We start from the raw sequence: 22,659 nt of genomic DNA, 5'->3' as shown, positions 1-22,659 counted from the left end.
AACAAATGGGTCCAGTGGCGTTGAACGATGTATCTTATTTAATTCTAGCAATACGAAATGAATGGGAATTTTTTAAAACGAATTAAATCACATTTGCATTTTTATACAAGAAAAGTAAGTTTGCCCAAATACTGGATGGATGGATGGATGGATGGATGGATGGATGGATGGATGGATGGATGGATGGATGGATGGATGGATGGATGGATGGATGGATGGATGGATGGATGGATGGATGGATGGATGGATGGATGGCACTTATTATTTAACAACAAATACGTGGATATTAGTAGGACAAGGTGAACAACCATAAAGTAACAAACTGGACAGACTGCTTTGTTGCAATTGCATCACCATTCTCCCCATTCTGACATTCACACACAGTATGAATAAAACACACACGAAGCTAAAAACATTTCCACAAAGTTTTTTCTTTCGACAATTTATTAGTGGGGTAAAAGGCTTGGCCCAATCAAGACATCTTTAAAGTGGCACATTAAGTGACAATTTGAAGAGGCTACAATTCTTACTGCTGTGGGATAATTGAAGTAAGTTAAAGGTCCAAGAGCGTGATGACAAAGGCCTTTTCTAGGCTGTAATCAACTTTGCAGCCCACGCAGAGACTGAGGGGAGAGCAAGCTGAAAAGATGAATCTGTCTGGTCCTGATCACAGAACAACTCTTCCAGCGGGTCGAAGCCTAGCCAGTTTGGCAACAGGAAGACTGTGAAGATTAAACAGTGAGAGCTTTCTCTTGATCAGGCCCCTCAGTCTGCCCTCCCCACCAGCCCCGCACCTGCTAGTCTCACAACCCCTGATATGCTCTCTTTTCTTTTACTCTCTCTGTCTCTCAACTTTCACTGAGTGTCTTTCTTCTGCTTTCCCTTCACTACCACCCGCTCCCCCACCCCTCTTCACCGCTTTTGATTATCGACCCAGAACTCATGCGAGTGAATCTATCGGAATTTCATCTCAACTTTGCAAGCAATCACTTTCATATGAGCACAGTGACTCACAATCTTCTACGCGCATTTGTTCACTGGTCTTCATCTATCTGCTTACACCAAGACATATACTTTCTCACTTAAATTAGAGACTTTCTCTTGCTCTCTCATCAGCAAAATCATTTACATTAATCTTCACCCTGCCCCTTACTCATTTTAATTCCATTGAGATTGCACTCTGAGCTTTCAAGGCCAAAATAATACCACAATGAAATTTGAAGTCACAATCATTTTTACTCAATTATAGAAATTTCACACTCGCTGGAACAAGACAAATGATTTGTTCTGTAGAAACTTTGGAACAATAGATGTTTATCAAACAGGAAATGGAAGGAAGGATGGATGGATGGATGGATGGATGGATGGATTTAGGGATTTATGGATGGATGGATGATGGAAAAATAAAGTTTTGTTGAGGCAGTCTCAGTGGTGTTTATTTGAGAACTGTGGCATTCTGAGAATTTGGCAGTTTGCCCTTCGGCAAATTGCATGACTCCAAGTGTTCTGTATTTGTAGTAGTTTGAGCCCAGCGTAACAATATATCAAAGAAATAAGATCAAGGTGAAAAGATACAAAAAGATGAAACCTTGCTTACAGGCTAGGTCCTATTTCTTTTTCATTTGACTATGTTTACTAAATGCATTTCAAACATTTTTACAAGCAATAATAATTGATATATTAGTGAAATATGCAATTTGGTGCATTTATTAAATAAATATTAGCATATTATTATTAGCATGCGTTATATATATGTATATATATATATATATATATATACATATAAGTATATATATTTATTTGCAGAATTAGATGATGACAAAATCGAATATCATACAAACTACGAATGAAAAGCTTTTTAAACTTTTTGTTTGGTGAATTAATCCACTTTAAATCCATACATCTTAAAGAGCTTTTAATCCATCCATATTTATTTACATTACAAAATCCAACCGCCACACTGCCACTAGTGCCATTCTAAGGCCACTCTGATCCTTGCAGCAATTCATGTTTTAAAGAAAAACGACTTACTGTATAATACTAGTTTGCTGGAAAATCCTCTATTCAATGTCGCCTTGACAGACTCCCTCATGAGCTAATGTGTCACGCACCAGATGTTTGGAGCCAAGCTTCAACATTTCTAAACATGATTCAATCTATCAGTCAATCAATAAATCTTGCACAATTAAAATGGCCCAGTTTGAGTACATCCACATACGAGAAATTAAGGGCCCATTTAATTTTAGAATCCCCAAAACAGCTTTACAAAGATGATATAAAAGTATGTTTTACTTGATTTGCATAAATAAATTACTCAAAGTATTGGCAGTGTCAAAAGAGTGTAAAAAAAATGAACATCATTATCTTTGCAGAATGTTGTATGTAGCATTAATATTGGATAGAATTATTTTTTGTAAGTAGTCATTATGTTGTGTCTCTCATGGTCCATTTACTCTCTATATATTTCAATTTCTCTTTGAGACATGACGTCAGTGTCTCCAAAATGCTTTCTCTTATCCTCTTCCGTTTCCATGCTGGATTGTTAGCAACTGTATATAAAATTCTCATTTGTATCCTAAAAAAAACTCTTTCCACCTGTTTCTGAGAAGCCAGCATCAATGTTTAATGAAGGACAGTTCATTTCCCCTCTCTTCAGTCAATGTTCACTTGTAAATATTTCATTGACAATGCCTACAGCCCATTCAATGCTCTGCTGTTTTTCTAAAGCCTCGGTCCCAAATGTTTCCCTATTTTTGAGTTCCTTACAAATGAAGACAGAGTGAGAGAAATGGCAATTAATGGGACGCCACAGAGCTGCTTAAATATTAAATTGATGGGCTGTGGCAACACACACAAAAAACAATCTTCTCATGGATTTTCATCCAAATCCAAATGGCAATAATCGGGTCAACAAAATCGTCAAGGGATTTAAAGTTTCTAAGCTCCATGCAAATGTTCCAATTTCAATGAAGATTCACTTTGCATTGTTGGAAAATTTGCTTGTCAGAACAACACATATACAGTGAGTCCAAACAGAGAGTCCAAACAAAATATTTTTTCACTGGCACAATTGTTTAACTTTCAGAGGCAGAGTGCTCAAGTCAGCAATTATAGGACTTTGGACATGCATAAATACAACTTATACAAGACTCCACTTTAATATGGTATACATGAGACAAGTCTAGTCCACATTTCAAATATTTTATTTTTAAGAATGCCATTTGTTTTGCTTTTGAAAGAAAATATTTTTTATCATGTGCCTGTGAACCTGGCAACCCACTTGAATGCTATTATGTGGAGTGCATACGCCAACTCATGAACCAAGTATTACGAAGGGATCTCTGAAGATTATTATATTTAGATTCTAGGATTGTTTTTTGATGAAATGGAGAAAAGCATCACGCACGGTTTATCACAAAAGGACAACAGATAAAAACAAAACAAAACCCACGTACATCCACTTCACAACATTTTCAAGTAGGTTAAAGAGACACTGCTCCAGAGGGTGTTATATTCTTCTGAAAATTGGCTGATTGGAAGAGAACAGCATTTGAAAAGTAGCTATTCATTACAGCAAAAAACAACAACAACAACAACCCATAAAGTCCCAAATCCACGGGTTTAAATCACTTTAAATTAAATATAGTGGGCACATTCAATGAAATGAAAGCTAAACCTGTCCCAGTTGGTAACTTGCCAGTGCTTATGTTTTGTAAAAATTATACAGTATTTGCATAATAAAGCAATCATATTGTCTTTTGCAAATCAAACAAAAATTAAAAGTGATATTAACATTAACTATAGTGAACACTGTGGGCTCAAACTGAATCGTTTGCAATGCTTTGATTCAGCTATTTAGGCACTTTAATAATCAATTCCAATTCAACAATAATTGCCCCTCGGGATTGACATACGACCATGTGATTGGGAAAGGGGGGGGGGGGGGGGGGGGGGCATTTGTTTCGCACAACCTGAGAGCCCTCCGTTGCATCAGAGCCCCTCACTCACTCTCCTCCGCCAGGCTCCCTGCCTCCAACACAGGCAGGCTCCGAGAGAAGCTAAAAGGAGGCGAGAGAAAATAATCAAGCATCGGTGATGGCGCCTGCTAAAGCTAGATCGCTGCTACTAGGGTTGCTCTGGCTCCTTTTGACGGAAAATGTCCGGTGTCTTAACGGCGACGATGACCAGAACCAGGACACCGAGTGTAAGACGAAGAGCGTCACCGTATCCGCGTTGCCTTTTTTAAGGGAAAACGACCTGAGCATCATGCACAGCCCATCGGCCTCCGAACCGAAGCTTCTTTTTTCCGTTCGAAACGATTTTCCTGGAGATGTCGTGGTAGTGGATGATCTAGAAAACACCGAACTTCCATTTTTTGTCCTAGGTGAGTTCCTGCAACATACTTTGTGTAGCTCAGCGGCTGCTAATGGTATGAATGGATTGAAGCTTCGATGTAGCAGCGATGTTTTAAGCTCTGGCCCGCTAACAACAATACTGACAACCATTAAAAAAGAACACAGGACTTCAACAACACGCATAATCTAACGTAATTTGCCGCAACTGTGACGTCGCTAATAGCTGTTAATGGTTGAAGCTTGAGTGTTGTTAGCAATAACAATGGTGTGCTAAAATAAGAATAATGTTGCCCGCTTATGTCAATTACACTTAATATTTCAATACATATGAAAATGTCTTATTGTCTTTCATTGTTAATTCATTTGCGTAATGCATGTGGTTCATTGGTGGCACGTTCATTTGTTTGTTTACCTCACACGCACGTCAGTAAGATAGTGTAAGTGTTGAACGTTCAAGGGAAAATGATTTATATTGTTTAACTAAAACATTCGCCCTCTGTTGTTGACGCGAAGACTGATGGAGAGAAAGTTAGCTTGGCAAAAGTTTGCTAGCTGCTGTCCATGGTGCTGAAGTCATTTGACGTCATGTGCCGTCGTTGTCCATAGCAGCTGCCCAAAGCGTACACGTGTCATGCTTTCCACTAAGATGGAGTGTATTCCTTATTCTCATTGAAAAATAGTACTTTTATTTTTCAATATAAGGACACTTCTAAGTGACCCCAAACTTTTGAATGGTAGCGTAATCTAGACAATAACAACTTTAAGTTTAGGAATGAAAAACAGTATAACACTGTCAAAAATGTATTCATTTAACAAAATGGCAACGGTTATAATTGGAGATTTTGCGTGTTAAGTTATTTTTTTTTTTTTTTTTTTTTTACAGCTCTTGTATTAAATTTCTTTAGATTAATCAGGCATCTAATCAAAACAAACTGTCAGGGGTGCGTGACGATGAGGACCCAAATGAAAACTCTCCCACTGTGCCTCCACTGTCAACAGCAAAAATTGTTTGTGGTGGTTTTGTATTTTCAGAAATAAAGTGATATATGAAGTCTCAGACTTGTGTGCGAGCACCCTGGGATTGATTCCCGCTTATTGGTAGTATGCATGTGGGTGTGACTGGTTGTCTGTCTCTATATGTGCCTTGCGACTTGCTGCCGACCAGTTCAGGGTGTTGTCTGACTTTTGCCAGCTGGGATATGCTCCAGCACCCCCTGCTATCCTCAACAAGATAAGCGATGTTGAAAATGGATGGATCTCATATATATTGTTTACCTTGCACGAATGACACTTCCTTTTCAGTTTTAATTCTCAATTTGAGAGTGACAGAGAATTCTGAAAGAGGCCCTTTGACTGACGGTGCAATTCAGTTGCAATGCAGCTACATGTCAGGAAGACCCCAAGACTTCCTTCCATCATTTGTAATTTTATATAATACATGATAATGATCAATTAATCTACTGTACTGTAATGTTTTTTGGGGGGGGGGGGGGTGAGAGGACACTGCAACGTCTGTATTAAATGCACAAAGGACAGGTAAAACAAACAAACAAACAAACAAATAAACAAACAAACAAACCCCCCAGAAATACCTAAATTAAGATTCAAACCTCTTGCCTGTGACAAAGACGTACTAACCACTTATTCCCTGTTCTGTTCAATCTCCTTTATTCCAGACCAACTGAATTCTCATACCTATACGTGAAATGGTTTATTGATGAATAGTGAAGGACCTAGTTATTTTAATATTCATATTGTAATGTCAATGCGTGAATTGTTCTGGCCAAAATGTATTTGTAACATACTTGGAAGATTAGAAACTGCCTGGTATTAAAACAAATCAGGTTCATACTCCAAATATATAGACAGCAGGCTGTGCATTTTACAGAGATAGCTTTCGTGGTTGATTTGATAATTTAACTCATTCACGTCTATAGCTGCCAATGACATTGAATGAGTTAATGATTACGAACCAGTATACATAATTTGCCTGAAATTATGCAGATCATTATGAATTTGGGAAAGGAGTGATGTGATTTGTGACTAACACTTGACACAATGTGTGTAGTGGTGGAGGAACTCAGCATGGTAAGGAGATGCTTTGACATGGAGGGCTGGAAGACATGTCTCCGGAGTCCAAGAAATCGAATTACGGTAGTGGTGATGTGTTGCCAGGAGTCGGTGTGGGGATGGACCCGAGAATGTATTAGTACCTGTTTAGGTCATTGCTTTGTGCCCTGAACAACAGGATTTAGTTGTAAGTCTGGTTAGAGGTGATGAATGTCTCTGCAACAGGGTCTAAGGACAGGCCTGGAAATATTTTGACGTGGATGATTTACTGAAGGGTGTGATTTAGTTGTTAGACCATGTGGAGCCCGGAATTACATAGAGGTTGAAGATCCACTCAGTATTGTTTTTTTTAGTCCATCATAAAATTGAACTGAAGTGTATCTACTTCTCTACTGATTTTTTTTTAGACACATTGAACGACTGGTTTTGTTATTTTGTTGACTTAAGTATTTGAGATGCTAGAAACTGAATAATTTTTTCAGTAAGTTTAATATTTCGTTTTTATACACCGAATCAGAAAAGGCCTTCATTGTTGCTAAGGGCCAGAGAAGACATATGTAGCAGAGTCTAGCATCCTACATCAATTGCTTAGGATACTGGAGGTATTGTAGTCAGTGTACAGAAGACTGCAAAAACAACAACAAAGCTCAGTTTCACCTCAAAAAGATCCGCATTAGTGGATAAAACGCAAACGTAATTTATAACCTAAAATTTAGCTTCCTATTTAAAAGCCCATTTATCTTGCTCATGAATTAATTCTGCTTCATGTGTTTGCAGCCTCTCATCCCGCTGACCAAAGCTATAACATCACATTTTACAACATATCAGAAGTAGATCTAAACGGATTTTACTACATTTAAATTGCTTGTCACATGCTGATATTATATATATATATATATATATATATATATATATATATATATATATATATATATTGAATATATGTATTCAATTTCAATGCACGCTCAAAATGCATTGTTATGGGTCTGGCTATATTCTGCTTTGTGTGTTGAGTTTTCCAAAGAGCGGAGTTGCTGACCATCTTTTTTTATTCGTCTGTCAACCTACGGAGGATCAAAGCAAAAAAGTAAGCATAATCTGTATGCATGCTCACATGCTCCAGTGCTACAGACAAGGAGCTGGACAAACAGTCTGACACTGACTGAAAAAAAAGTATATTCTTACCTTTAAGATTTCAATCTCGTAATTTATGGTGCACCATGAACATGCTGCCTTTGAGAGTTTATAAAGTAAATAAGAGGGAAGATTGAGGAATCTCATTATTTTGTGCAATCGCAAGGGTATGGAAAATCTCTAGGGTTGAAAAATGGAGGGAAAGATGGCTATAGGTTGGTTCATTTAAAAGATGCATGCAGCAACATTCCCATTTTGAAAGCACTATACCAGTTAGTTAGTTTCTCCCTGTAATGCCCTTATTTCATCAGGCTGCAAAAAGCAATACATCTTAATTTTATACTGTCATCCCAGACTGGCCTCGATCTGTCAATTTGCCAACCTTGGGGAGAGGTGTTAGTGACAAAACAGCAGTTCAAAGGCAATGCAGGTCCATGGCCAATCATTGCTTCACTGACTTTATTTTCCTTTAATACGCAAATTCATATGCACGCGCACGTACATACGCACACACACAATTACACACTCGCACAGCCTAACCCTAGAGTATGCAGATCTTTCCTTTAACTGGCCTCACAGGAATGGGCAATCGAATGTGCAGGTACGGGGATGTGCGTAGTCGCGTTTGCTTACGAGATTTCTCCATTTAATTATGGCCTGAAAACTCAATGATACATGATATTGTGGGTCAACATTTGCTATAGGTTTCAACAAATATATAGAAACTTTAAAGAGGGAGCCGAACCACAAATTATCTTTGTAATAATACAATTGTTCTGATTGATGTTTTGTTTGTGGAATACGTATTAAACAGGCAACATCTACCTGTTTTTGTGCATCTCAGGGCGCGGCCATTTTACTACATGCTGTCGACTGAAAATGACATCACAGTTGCCAGGTCCCAGATCATGACCAATCACAATTCACCAAACCTGAGACCTGGCAAATGTGATGTCACCTTCAGTCGACAGCAAGAGCCAAAATGGCGACCCCCGGAGGTGGCGAAAGTTTGATGAATTTTGCTGCTTAACTCAATATATTCCTCAAATGTAATGTTGATCTGAATGCCATGTTTAGGCTAGTGGGATGACTAATTAACAGAATGTCAATCCTCATCATTTTTTCCCCAAAAGTTTGGCATCTTTTTTTTTTTTATATCTATAGCTACAGCTATATCTACAGCTACGTTGCTTTAATTTTCTCTGCTATACAGACCGTTGCACATTCTTTGATTAACTGACATGTTTCAGCTAAACATATCCTGTAATTATGTCACTCGGACTGAAATTTCGAGATTTTCTCAAAGTGGAGTCATTCTAATTGCTGTAATGTTTCAGTGTGTCACTTGCTCTAAAAACTTGCACAAATTAAACATGAGAGAGCCTGTCATGCCTGACCAGGTCTTTCTCAAGTAGAAGTGTACATTGTCAGAAAATATGAATGTCATATTTAAAATATATGATTTACTTTTATGTAGTCTCATTTACATATTCCAGTCTAGCCAAAAAATAAGATTTTTTCTCGGGTGTTGATTTTGCCGGCTTGATGTTTGGAAGACGCCTAAAGCAGCATATCAGTCTCCCTTCGGCAACTCATGACCTTGTTGTGTCAATCTAACATTCCAAATCAAGCAGAGCTCAAAATAGGTCATGTACTTCTTTTTTTCTTGACTTTATCTATCTATCTATCTATCTATCTATCTATCTATCTATCTATCTATCTATCTATCTATCTATCTATCTATCTATCTATCTATCTATCTATCTATCTATCTATCTATCTATCTATCTATCTATCTATCTATCTATCTATCTATCTATCTATCTATCTATCTATCTATCTATCTATCTATCTATCTATCTATCTATCTATCTATCTATCTATCTATCTATCTATCTATCTATCTATCTATCTATCTATCTATCTATCTATCTATCTATCTATCTATCTATCTATCTATCTATCTATCTATCTATCTATCTATCTATCTATCTATCTATCTATCTATCTATCTATCTATCTATCTATCTATCTATCTATCTATCTATCTATCTATCTATCTATCTATCTATCTATCTATCTATCTATCTATCTATCTATCTATCTATCTATCTATCTATCTATCTATCTATCTATCTATCTATCTATCTATCTATCTATCTATCTATCTATCTATCTATCTATCTATCTATCTATCTATCTATCTATCTATCTATCTATCTATCTATCTATCTATCTATCTATCTATCTATCTATCTATCTATGTGTGTGTATATATATATATATATATATATATATATATATATATATATATATCAGATCTCAAAATAGGTCATGTACTTTTTTTTTCTTTCTTGACTAAATTTTATAATTCTTGCCTTAACAAGAATACAAGAAGACAAGAATTTTTGTCTTAACAAGAATACAATTTAACGTTAAGGATAAAATTACACTAAAGCTTCTCATATATATATATTTGTCTAATCACAAATATGAATTATTTGAATTGTGTAGCTTCTGTAAATTGAATGTATGTAGATAAAAAGGATATTTTCTCTTTTAACACAATGTCAAGACTGGCCTAAGGCTGAAACATGGTCAGTGACAGGCAGCTGTGAAAGTGTCTTGTACATCAGCCCAACCCTACTAAAATATTTACGTGAGCACGAGTTTTAAACTTTTCGCAGTTTAGTTGCCTGAGGACCTTTTCGACAATAAATCAAGCAGGCTGTAAGAAAAGAGAGAAAAGAAAAATCATTAGCAAACATTTTAGAAGGAAGGCGTGGTACAATGTGAAAAGAGTTTACTGCATGATACATGCCTCCTGGTAGACAGCTACAATGCATCCCACTGGACATCTTTCAATTTTGTTTTTCATAGGTCTGTTTTGACCATTGATTGCATGGGATATGTTAGACCATGATATGATAGACTTCCACCACACAATGAAAAACATGGCAGTCAGTTTCATAAAAGCCTCTCAATTGCTCAAAGGTGTGAATGTGAAGGGTTGTCTAATACTATTTCAATAAGTCAATCTCTTTTAATTGACAAATTGGAGTCATCAACCATGGCAGCTGAACAGATGAAGTCTGCTGTTTTAATGGGCACATTTTCACTCCCTTTGGTCACGTCCATTCAATGACTGACATTTGGGAATAATGACTTAGATAACAGCAAATTACACAAAAACCAAATTAGCTAGACACTTCTAACCACTTTGGTCTGAATTAAATGCCCCTTGTGGTATCGGCCTCATATTGGATGTTTTGGATTTAACAGTAAACATGTCCCTTTCAGGTGAACATCTGCTGCTCACATGTAAAGACCATAACAGAATTGAGGGGGTGCATTATTTGTTGAGATATCACTCATAACACTGCAATCACTGAATGAATAAAAAGTATTTATTTGGGATTATTCTGATCCAGTCATCTTCAGAAACACCAGTATTTATTTAGTCAGTTATTCAGGGTATCAACTGTACTTCATTCTGATGTCTAATTTTGTAATGTTTGTACATATAGAAACCAATAGGTACCACATGCGTGTATTTCCACAAAAACAAAGTGTGAAAATTGGGTAATTAATGGCGGTTCAGAAAATGGATGGATGGATGATCAAACTAAATAATTAATTATTAATTAAACAATTAATTATTTTGTCAATGAATGGCTGTTCCAGGAGTTTCTGCTGTCTGGATGAAGTGTCACGTTGTGTTGGAATATGCATATCCATGATAGGGGATAGTCTTCAAACCCCTGAAGACAGAAACCAATGTCTCCCTTCAAAATGGCAACACAAGTTTCTTGAAGATTCTAAAGTTGTGTGCAGGGATGATTATTGTTACATGTGACAGTGTTAAAGATTGCCTGGGTGGGATTTTTGTCCTAAATTTGCCATTCCTGTTGTCATTGTTTCCGTTAGATTTACAAACCTACTGTTTCGATGTGCCACGTGCACTAACAGATGCTATCGTCTTGGCCCAGAGGAGGAAGACAGATGACCTGTCTTCTCATCTGAAGCTGAGAGATTGCTTTTTTTTTTTCTTCTCAAATCTGCACTTTCTACTCCAGTAGCTTGCACCTGAGCAAGACCTTTCTCGACGTACACTGTCGGGATTTTGGTATTTAAGGCAGAAAGGAAACATTTAAATGTCACTTCTAAGGAGGAACATATAGCCTTGCAGTAAGTAGTAAAACTCACTTCCCTAAAGTCAGGCCACATATTGCAAACTCAAATATTCCTTGAGGCAGAAGGAATTAACTTTCGGTGATCTCATTAGCAAACATAAGAAGGCACTTATAATTCCCTACAGAGCTCTAATAAAATGACACAATCTTCCAGCATTCTTTCTGGACATTATGCCAGCACTGCGATTAAAGTACAGCTTTTTTTTTATTTACAAGACCATCATATTTAATTAATGTGTCTACAATTTAGAAGCCCAAGCTCATCTCAAGAAAAGAACTGGTGTTCTGCTTAATTACTGCAGAAATGAAGTTTTAATAATGCCAACAGAAGAACTCGACACGCAATCAAGCCATTAAGTAGATGAAGGTAATCCAGCAGGACTGGAGTAAAATTAGAAATTGGTTGTGGGACCAAGAGGTAGAGGTCAAGTATTGTGAAATTAGCATCCTATTAAAGCTGGAAAAGATGCAAAGAACAGTCGCAACTTTTATTTTGTAAACATGATTGCGAAGGAAACGTTAAGATGTTTGTTTCTTTTTTTTTGTTTGTAGCTCGGCATCATGCCAACCAAAAGGGAATTATCTATGGGCTACGATTGTTTATGAAACATGGCTGCTTCGTATGCAGCATGCAGCTCTATAACCTGATGGAGCCTTGTCAGACCAAAATATATATGTGCACTCTGATTAAATACAAAAAAATAAGATGGATGTGTCGTCAGGTTTGGCTGGACTGTTGGTAAACAAATAGTCTTGAAAGCTTGAAAGCAAACATACATTTACATGTAACACTGAATTATTAGCTGTCTAGAGACAATTCATAATGATTCAAAATGTTCATTCTGTGTTGTATTCATTGAATCAATTATTAGAATTAAAATACCTTAAAATACTAAAATACCAAAATAATCTATTTGGAACTAAAAAAACAATTAAAAAAAAAACAGTTAGAAAATAATAGCAACAATTTGCTGATTATATGAATACGTTATCAATACACTGATACGTTTTTAAATAATTGGATGTCTGGCTTTTTATGACGTGTCCAGGCACTAATGGATGGATATCAGAATGAAACAAAACTCAGTTAGAGAACAAACTTTTTCTTTACACTAACAAACCCTTTGCTAGCATACGCACGCATGCACATTCAATGGCATATTACACATTGAGTAATTTTGTTTGTAGCAAGATCATCGTTGTCTTTTGTCGTCCCGCTTAATAAGCAATGCCGACACCAGCAGTCAGAATGTCTGATTATTAACACCAATTAGGCATCCTGATCTTGTTTTGAGCAGCTCTAATTGGCCCAAATAAGGGCATTTATAGAGCTTGCCTCGTGAGGTCATTGAAACATAAAGGCCAGTCAATGCTGTTGGTCAAATGATTAGACAAAATTTGATGGGTAATCATTCCAAGCGCATATAGTAGCGGAGAGAGTGCCAAATTAAATGAAGGAAAATCACAAGTAATTATATTCCAATGCAAAAGGGCTTGGTAAATAGACTAAAATACTTTGACACCATCAAAGTCTTGTTGTCCACTTAATGTCATGTTCTTGTTCTCTTGCAAGTGTTCATGCATACATAATTTCTTCAAAAAATAAAGGTCATTGTCAGGGTAGGTGCCAGAGACAAGCTCAGATGGAGTCTACCTGATGACACACCTCCAGGACCAAGTGGGGGATCAGTATCTTGTTTAAGGTTCCTTTAACATGGTCACTCAGGATCTGACGACGACCACAGCGCCGGGATGTAAATGTCTGTCTGCCTTTCTGGCCTGTGCAGGAGATTACTGCATGCATCACAGCTGGTTTCACTGCTGTTCCTTGATATTTAATCTGAAGTTTTGGTTATTATTCGATGCCATTCTCCACAGAGGTTTATTTGTGTATAAACAGATGTAGCATTTGCATAATTCATCTGCAGTTTGTTTTGTAGATGGATCAAAATAATTACTTGTTACAAGTAAATCTGTCTACCTGCACACAACGGAAGTTATTTCCATAATAAAGGCAACTTGCTGTTTTAAAAAAAAAAAGGCCTTTTCCGTTCAGATTTTCTATGCATTTGTGAAGTTTAATGTAAATAAGTTTAGGCGGAGAAAGTTGAGTGAAGCTCGTGAATTTCTTGCTGAGGTACTTTATCTCAAGGTGCGGTTATTTCTTCAAACTAGTCAAGTCAAAACTTTTCCTGGCATTATGTTTTATGTGCCCTCACTAGATTAAACATGGTATTCTGATTAATATTTGGTTTGTGGAGTATGAATTATGCAAAGAAAAGGGAGGGCTGCCTTTTTAGCCCGTGCTGACACCTGATTGCCACTGAAATTGTTGTCACATTGCCTCCAGGATCAGCTTGCAGAAGTCACATGACCAAACCCAGCTCACAGATGAGCTGTGACATTTGCGAGCTTAGGCACTGTTACATCAATTTTCATCACCAACAGTTATGAGTACAGGGAAAAACGACAGCCCCCTGCAATGACTATAAACTTAACTAAAAAGTTGGACGGAGGCATATTGTTATTATTATTAAAAAGCAAATTTTGGACATTTGCTATAAACACCTTCTTCCACATCTGGAAAAATGTTGTAAAGTGATACCGAAATGACATTTCTAGATCTTATCTTTTCACATTTGCAGTTATTAATAAAGACGCAGCCTTCATTTCACCCCAATCTCAATCATCTGTCTATTTATCAAGCAAATATAGAAACAAACAGCATGTGGATTATAGAAGGGATTTTCACATTAGAGAAATCCATCCAACCATTTTCTGAACCGCTTATCAGTTTGTTAAATGTAGAACAAGATTTTGTCCATTTTTGGGAGGAAAAAACAAAAGGGAGTATACAGTATGATTTTGACAGAGTGGGTGGTATCTATTTTGAAGGCATTAGTGTTGGAGCTTTTGTCAATACTGTCAAAAGCATGACACTGTACTGGCCAACACCAGTGAAATAAAACACAGACCAAACACCAAATACAAGGTTGTTGACATTTTGCAGTGTGCTTGTGATCTAATTGTTTGCTTAATATGTTTAGATATGGTGGGTCTGTGTTTGAGCCTTGGTATATTTTACCATGAGATGGGATTAGTACTTCCACAATTAGTCACAATCTTTGTTTCAATATGCTGCTGAAATTCATTCAGTGTAATTCTAAAGCTAATCAGTGAACAGTTGAGATGGCTTTTTTTTTTCCCCCGGGAAGAATATCCTCATGCCACCATTTGTTACTAAGCCAAGGTTGTTAATTTTAGGGGGATTTGCTGTATTTCGGTTTATATTCACCACCTTTGGCAAGAAAAACATCTCCTCATGAATGACTTTGCTTTTGAAAATAAACCACAATTTACAGACCGTTATGTTAAATCCATGATGCAATTCAGTTTTTTAAATAGCAACGTATACCTTGCTAAAAAAATCTCAAACTATTCGGCTCTTATGTCATATATGGAAATTTTATCTTATTTTGCTCAGTGCTCACTGACCCGCTCTCGTTTTAGGCAGTATTGTAAAACATATCTATTTCAGCACATGTATCTCTACAGAAAATAATTTGGGTAGACGGCCCATTTTTAAACAGGATCACTCTGCCTTTTAACTGATGGTTGCTTGTCTACAACTGTAGACAATTGTTAATCCTGGTACCATTATATTTAAAGAAAAAATCAATTTTATTTGAAATGAAAGTGAAATGAAAAGCCTAAAGACATTATTTCATTTTTCTTTGGAACTTTGTTACATTATAATGAAAGCTAAAATATGCTCGGAGTTGTCAGGCTCAAATAGACTGAATTAAAATGAAACACAAAAGCGATTGCAAATAGACAATTTCTGTCTAACAAGCTGGCTATGGTCCAGTTAGGGCACAGTATGTTCGATCGTCTCATTTATTACAGCCTGTCATTTGGTGAGAATGGAAACTTGGATTTGCCTTTTGCTGCTTGTCAGTGCAGTTATTGAAAATCACCTTCAATTTGCACCAGATTGCGAGGTCCAAGACACTTTGTTCCGTCAGATGTGGTGCCCACGCCCCGATCCATTCAAGATAATGCGATGAAAAGTGGACTGAATAAGGCAGTGTATCGGAAAAAGGTATTACAACACCCTCATCAAATAAGGACTGCTCTTTTTTCTTATCTGATTCCAGGCATAGACACAGAAAAGTTTGCTCTCCAAAAGTGCTTTATTCTGGGTTTATAAGGCTTTGATATTTTTTCTTCCACAGCCCGAATGATTTATTTGTTCTGTCTGCACTACCCATGAAATATCTAATATCAGTGAGAGTCACGCATCTGTTTTGCGACTAAGGTCACGTTCCTCTTTTGTCTCGATCCATGTCAAATCACAATCCACGCTTTAGAAATTGCCCATATGGAAAGATCCTTCTTCATCGTGACCGCGACACGTATCTTTCAAAAGGGCAACTTTCACAAAACAGGCTGAGAATTCGTCTTTAGTCTTTATTTTGTTTTCACAGCCTATACGTGAGTGAAAATGATCAAAGCGAACCTATTTCAATGGTCCAAATGATTTAGACACATGAAATAAGAATGGAAATATCACTTCTTCAACCTGCTTTGCCATGCCTTAGCAGTCTCCAGGGCTGGATTTGTGTAGCTGACCCCCGCCCTGAGAAAAAAAGGATAAAAAAGAAAGCATAACAAGAAATTTGACACAGTTTTGATGCACAGTGTTTGTTTTCTTCATCGCGGCTATCATAAGACCCTTGAGAGTTTCTCCAAAAAGTTTTGTCTTGAGCCTCCCACTTAAATTTGTTAGTATACTCCAGTGTCAGGATAACCGATTTGCCAACAAAGCAAAAGGAAGAAAAAGAAAAGCTCCGCTGCAGGCTCGAGCAAAGCTTCAATCAACATCCTGGGAGCTAGTTGACATGCAGGGTGTAGAGGTCCTTGCAAAGTTATTGAACTTTTCTCTCCAACCATTTTCCCTTTTCACCAGCAGCCTTTTATATTACACGCCTAACTTCATTCTTTCCTTACCTGCCCTTTCTCTTTTCAATACACGGAGCTCAAGTTTGAAAGACCCACTGTCCTTTAATTGGGTTTTGCCGGTGTGCATCGCTAACGAACCCGAGCCGCTATACAGTGGCAGCAACATGACTGGGATTCGGTTATATCCACCGCCAAAAGGCTGAATGATGATAAGTTCATTGCTGTGCCTCCTGTGTGCCCCAGATAAACCCCCCTAGTTGTCAGGGGCTCGTCACAGCAAATACGACATCGGCAACGCGGGCATAAGCTTGTTACGCTGGACAGGAATAGCGCACCCGCCGAGCCACTCCCATTTCCCAGAGTATTAGTTATTATTTACCAGCCTGATTACGAAGGCTGCAGTTAACATACTTGTTTTACACACTGGTTTTATGCACCTGTGTGAAACTTATTTCCCACTTTAAAAAGTTTATACACTATAAGCAGAAACTTGGCAGATAGAATTCTGCGGTTGCTAGAAAAGTAGATGGCAAATCCTTCCCTTTTTAAACTTCTAATGCTGAACTATTTCATTTAAACTACTATTGGTGATTGTAGCCTTCTAAAGTATTGATGCTGGTACTTGAAGTACCCCCAATATACTAGCAATTGATGATTATGCCTTTCCGTTGTACGCTAGGAGACAAATTCATGCCATTAACAAGAGCATAGCAAGAGTGTGCATTTGCTGTTTGTTTACTGTCGTGAATGTGGCTTTAAGATTGCGTATCTTTTTTTTTTTTTTTAATTTGTTGAAGTTCTCCATACTGTCTACAAATGGCTGGTAATATGTTGTCGACATTGAAGTTACTGGCATTGTCTAAGATGCAAGTTGGATTTGATGATACTGTATTCCCTTTTATTGTGAAATAGCTGTCACTCAGCTAGTATAAAGCAATAGTCCCGTGGAAGTTTATTTTTTTATTATTCTCATCTTCCCTCAGCCAAGTCAGTGAATAATTCTGTTGATGTTGTTTATGCCCTGGTGGATGTTATAGCAGTCAATGTGAAAGGGGCTGTTATTCACTTGCTGCTTTTTTGCCAATGTGTGTGCCTCCTGGCTTTGTTTTTCTCACTTTCATCAATTCTGTGGAAAAAAAAGGAAAACTCACGGTAAGTGATGTTACTGTGCAGGGTTTTAAAGCGTCAATATTAGAATATACATTTACTTTAAATCTTGGTTTGGGCTTAATTGGAAATAGATTTAGTTACAAACTGCATCGAAACTGAGTATGGAATCTGTTGCGGATTTTGGTCCCGTCGCTGATATTATTGGAAATGTCAAAACAACATATTTATTTGGGTCTTTGACTGTGTACTGCTTACACATAAGAAAAATGAATATGTGCCGTGCATAAATCTTTAGGTAAAACTAAGGGCCAGTTAAATTATATTCTAAATGTAATTATTCAGTGGGTTGAGAGAATACCGTATTGGCCCGAATATAAGACGACCCTGATTATAAGACGACCCCTTCTTTTTCAAGACTCAAGTTTGAAAAAGGACTTTTTGAACACCAAATTTAATTTTTATACAGAAAATAATTACAGTACATCTGAAAAAAATGATTATAAAAATATGTTCAAGAAAAAAAGCATGCTATTTTGCCTCATTCAAATCATGCAAAAACTGTCTATCAAATCTTAATATCTGAACATTTAAATATGTAAACTAAAGTGCAATCACATAGGTACCGCTATTTTTATTTTTATTCTTCCTGACAGGGGTTCGCTTTGGCCTGGGGAGTTAAGTTCAGCATTCGCTTTAAATATATCTGGCGCCATCCAGCGTTGTGAATGGGTATAATGTCTGACCCGAATGTAAGACGACCCCCACTTTTTCACTTATTTCAATGCAAAAAACACCGTTTTGTATTCGGGCCGATACGGTATCTCTCTGAATGTTGTCATATTTTTGATGCCAGTATTTTATTAAAATGATGCTCAGAGGAGAGTTGTGCTTCAGGGAAGGTCAGCGTGGATGGAGCTCAAGTTCTCAAATTATTTTTCTTCACACCACAAATGATATTGTGATACCCATGACTGCTGGATGCAGTGAAATAATGCTCCTTGTTTAGCCTCATTTGCATCAAGAAACAATTAACCATCAATCAGTTCCACACAAGGTACAAAATTCTCAATGCTCAATTAATCTATTCATCCATTTTATATGCTGTAACTGGTTTTCCTATTTAATATTATGGGATGCTGACTTTTAAATTAGTTCTATACCATGCACTGGGTAAAAGTCATTCACAAGGCAATAACGAGACATCATATTTCCAGTGATTAAACTATAAAGTGTACATGATATAATAACGTGATTATAAAACTAAAACTAAAACTATAAAACAAATGTATAATTGAATAAAGTACAATAATGATAAAAAAGTAAGACTCGAAACACGAAAGCCAAATTCACGAAAAGATTGAATGGCTTGACAAAAAAAAAGAGCTTTTTTCATAACAATGTCTTTACTCAGACCAAAATCATTGGAAATTAAAGTCCACAATGTAAATTCTTGGTAAAGCAACATTGTCAGTGGAGCAGTACGGAGTGGGCGGAGTCTGTCCTTATGCAATCACTATTTAAACACTGGCACCATCATATCAAAACATCTGGTGTGCGATACAAAAGTAATTTTGTATGATCCCGAACCCGTGATTCGAGTCTTAGTGCTACTGGTTTACAGTAGCAGATTATAGTCGCATCAAATCAAATATGTTTTCTTCATTACATTTGGAGAAGGAAACATTCCAGAAACAGATTCAGAATGTATAACCTTCCCATTGAGTCATGGCTTTTTCAATATAATGAGAAGTTAAGAGTAGTTTCTAGTGGAGTACTTGTGCTTCTTGGCTCGCATGCTAAATTGCCTTTTCTGAATGTCAGTCAGCAGGGTCACCTTGATGCTTTTCTCTCAACTGCTAAGCTTTTTCCTCACTTAAATGGACTTCAAAGCCTTTTATCGTTTTGCCTGATGAAAAATTGACAAGCAAAGTGGCCGAGTAAGTGCCTAGAAATTATCCCAACTCAAGTGGATTTATTTTGTCCCTTTAAAATTGTGTAATATAAATTGATGAACTCAATAAATGTATTCACAGACAGCAATTATATATTACAAAGGAGCTCAAATAATATGTAACCCTGCTTTATTTTCAAGCATGTCCGTGACATATTGGAATCCTTGTCACATCTGTTGGACAGGAATATATGCATAACATATTAAACACTTTAGGAAGATACTGGGATGAAAGTGGAAAAGGGATTAACATTTTTCCCACCCTCAATGTACATTTATTCTCCAAACACATTGATTCGATTATTTTTTCATATGCGCGGCTCCACAGAAGAACAAATGGGTGAAGCAATGGAACACAACAGAAATAGTAATTGCTATTCGTTGCTGAATAGTAAAAAGCTTTGGTGTTTGTTTGGTTCATTGCACCAAGCGTGCTGTTTTTTGCGAGAGCTGACGTGGATGTTGTATTAAGTCAACATCAAAATGAGACAGAAGAGCAGCAGTGCTCTTTGAATAGTTGCTTTGTTAATCCCATTCTATATGGGAGCAATGCCCAAATGGGTGAAACAAGTTGCTGCGGAGGTTTAGCGTTCATGGAAGAGAAAAAAAATATATATATTTAAGACTAAACATCAAGGTATCTGGCACAGCAAAGATTTTGCATGAAATAAATTACTACATGTCACGCTGTGAAAAAATAAACAAACAAAAACTGAATTACCTCGTCACACATTAGGTTTTTAAAATGGCACCTGTTTGAACCGGTTTTGATTCTGCTCATCTTCAAGCCATGCAGTCCAACTGCTCTCACTGTTTTCTTGTCGGGATTCATGCGCGTAATCGCATTTACAGAAACTCGGCAGGATGCAGACTTTACTCGAGTGGAATTTCTAATCACAGTCAGTAGGGTCAGTCTCGTTGAATCTCATCAAACAGAATCCTCCATGCATTCCACAGCAGCTGCTTGCACAATCTCCTCTGATCTAAACTCACCTTGAAGTGGACCACTCCTCCTTTCCCTATGTGGTCACTTCCCATATATAATCATCCAATTTGGAAAATCCTTTAGTCATAAATTATCATTTGCAATATCACTGCAAATGGTGGTTAAATCTGGTTCTAGCTTGAAAGAAATCCGATCGACATCCAGGCACATTTAATTTGTGCTGCCCTGCGTGGGGAGATGCTCTTCAGACCTTGTCTGGATGTGCTTTCATTCCAGGGGAGTTTTTGTGTGAGAGGTTTTCATTTCACGTGCAAAATTATCATTTATATTGTCAATATATATCAAATATAACACCAAGTGGCCCTGCTTTTTCATTAGTGCAATTTTTGTGCACCACACTACATTTTGTTTTGCGAGCAGTTGCCGTCCCCCCCCCCCCCCCCTTCTCTCACATAGAGACATTAAATTCCCTGTAAAGAAGCGTCTGATGAACTTTTCCCCCCAGGGATGTCATCAATGATCGACCGTCCATAAGTCTGACTCAGGCCAGCTACTCCACCTCAGCCAAAGGTTTAGGGGGGGGGGGGGGGGGGGTGCCTCCTCCTATATTACGGGCCTCTGCCCTTGTTCTGTTGGCAACTCAGATGTTACCAAAAACAAATATGAATCAAGCTTAGGAAGCGCACAATTACTGCCAAGTAAAATGTAATTTTCTCTTAAAGTCCTATTTCCTCGACAGGCTGGTTTGTAACTGTCTAGCGCTAACCACAAAATGGCACTCCCGGTGCATCACATGCAAGTCCGCACATTATCAATCAATTACTAACATGGCATGCCCAATCAAATGAGTTTACAAATGATGACTCATTCGTGCACAGCAATAATGTGCAGACAAACACACACACGCACACACACACGCACACACACAATAGTTAAATTAAATTTATTATGCTACTACAACACAGTAGATTAGTGCTTCAATCAACGTCTGTTTAAACACGCTTGGCTCTAGTTCATATTTTTCTCGGTTATGACTTCTACTGGTGTAGTTAAGACAGTTGTTTTTGTCTAAATTAGAGCTGTCTCACTGGGCAGAACATTTATTAATTATAGGGTGACATCCATGTACCATTTGGCAACATGCATTGTGTGGTATAATCAACAAAAAAAAATATATGTTTATCATTTGAGTCTCCATTGAGGTTCAAATTACAAAAAGAATCAAATCACTCCTATTTTTGACGTATTGCAATATGAGGGCATCCATTTGTGTTCTTGACTAGCATTAATTTAGATGGCTTTATGACCAGAGCCTTCTGCCTCATTCCTTTGTCAGCTCACGTTTTAGATAATAGTTTTCTTTTACGTAATTCAGGAACAGCTCTGAAGTCAATTTAGCTTATCGCCATGCCCTCTGGTGACCGAGGGCTACGTCAGTTCTTATCTTTGTCTAAAAGTAACAGAGTTTACAGAGGGAATACATTTGAGGAATGACAAAGACATTTTGGTATCTGGCTTTTTTTCCCAATATTTTTTGACGCAATCTATTAGGTATTGTGCCCACAAAATTAAGTTGACCTGCACGGCAATGTTTTGAATTTTTACTTCTTATCCGAACTGTATTAAATATTTGTTTACTTATTGCTGTGGCGTAAAAATGTTTATCTGAAATGCCTGACACATATTGACACCAATGAGATGCACCCACATACCAGGAATGTATAGATTTTTGAAAAATATTAAATTCACCAAAATGTGACATATAAGGTTTTGGGCCAGTGCCAGCAATATGTAACATTGATGTCAGCGCAAAAATTCACGCCATTAAAAGGATGTGTAGGGAATTTTCACAACATTGAGGACACTGAATCATGCATAACAATGCCATCATATTCAACCACAGTCACGTTAGGATAGACACCTCTTCCTGGGAAGAAG

General features: G+C 37.3%; 1 protein-coding gene across 1 annotated transcript in view; it reads left to right on the top strand.

The window, feature by feature from the left end:
• Window positions 1-4,026: 4,026 nt before the first annotated feature.
• Window positions 4,027-22,659, top strand: part of astn1 (astrotactin 1) — a 140,336-nt gene continuing 121,703 nt past the window's right edge. The window contains exon 1 of the mRNA XM_061295914.1: window positions 4,027-4,384. Within this exon, the coding sequence (XP_061151898.1) occupies window positions 4,096-4,384 (289 nt within the window). The 5' untranslated portion in view covers window positions 4,027-4,095. The remainder of the gene's footprint in view (window positions 4,385-22,659) is intronic.

This window comes from Syngnathus typhle, linkage group LG13 (genome assembly GCF_033458585.1).
Source record: "Syngnathus typhle isolate RoL2023-S1 ecotype Sweden linkage group LG13, RoL_Styp_1.0, whole genome shotgun sequence".
NCBI lineage: Eukaryota > Metazoa > Chordata > Actinopteri > Syngnathiformes > Syngnathidae > Syngnathus > Syngnathus typhle.
This window is presented reverse-complemented; position numbering and strand designations above follow the sequence as displayed.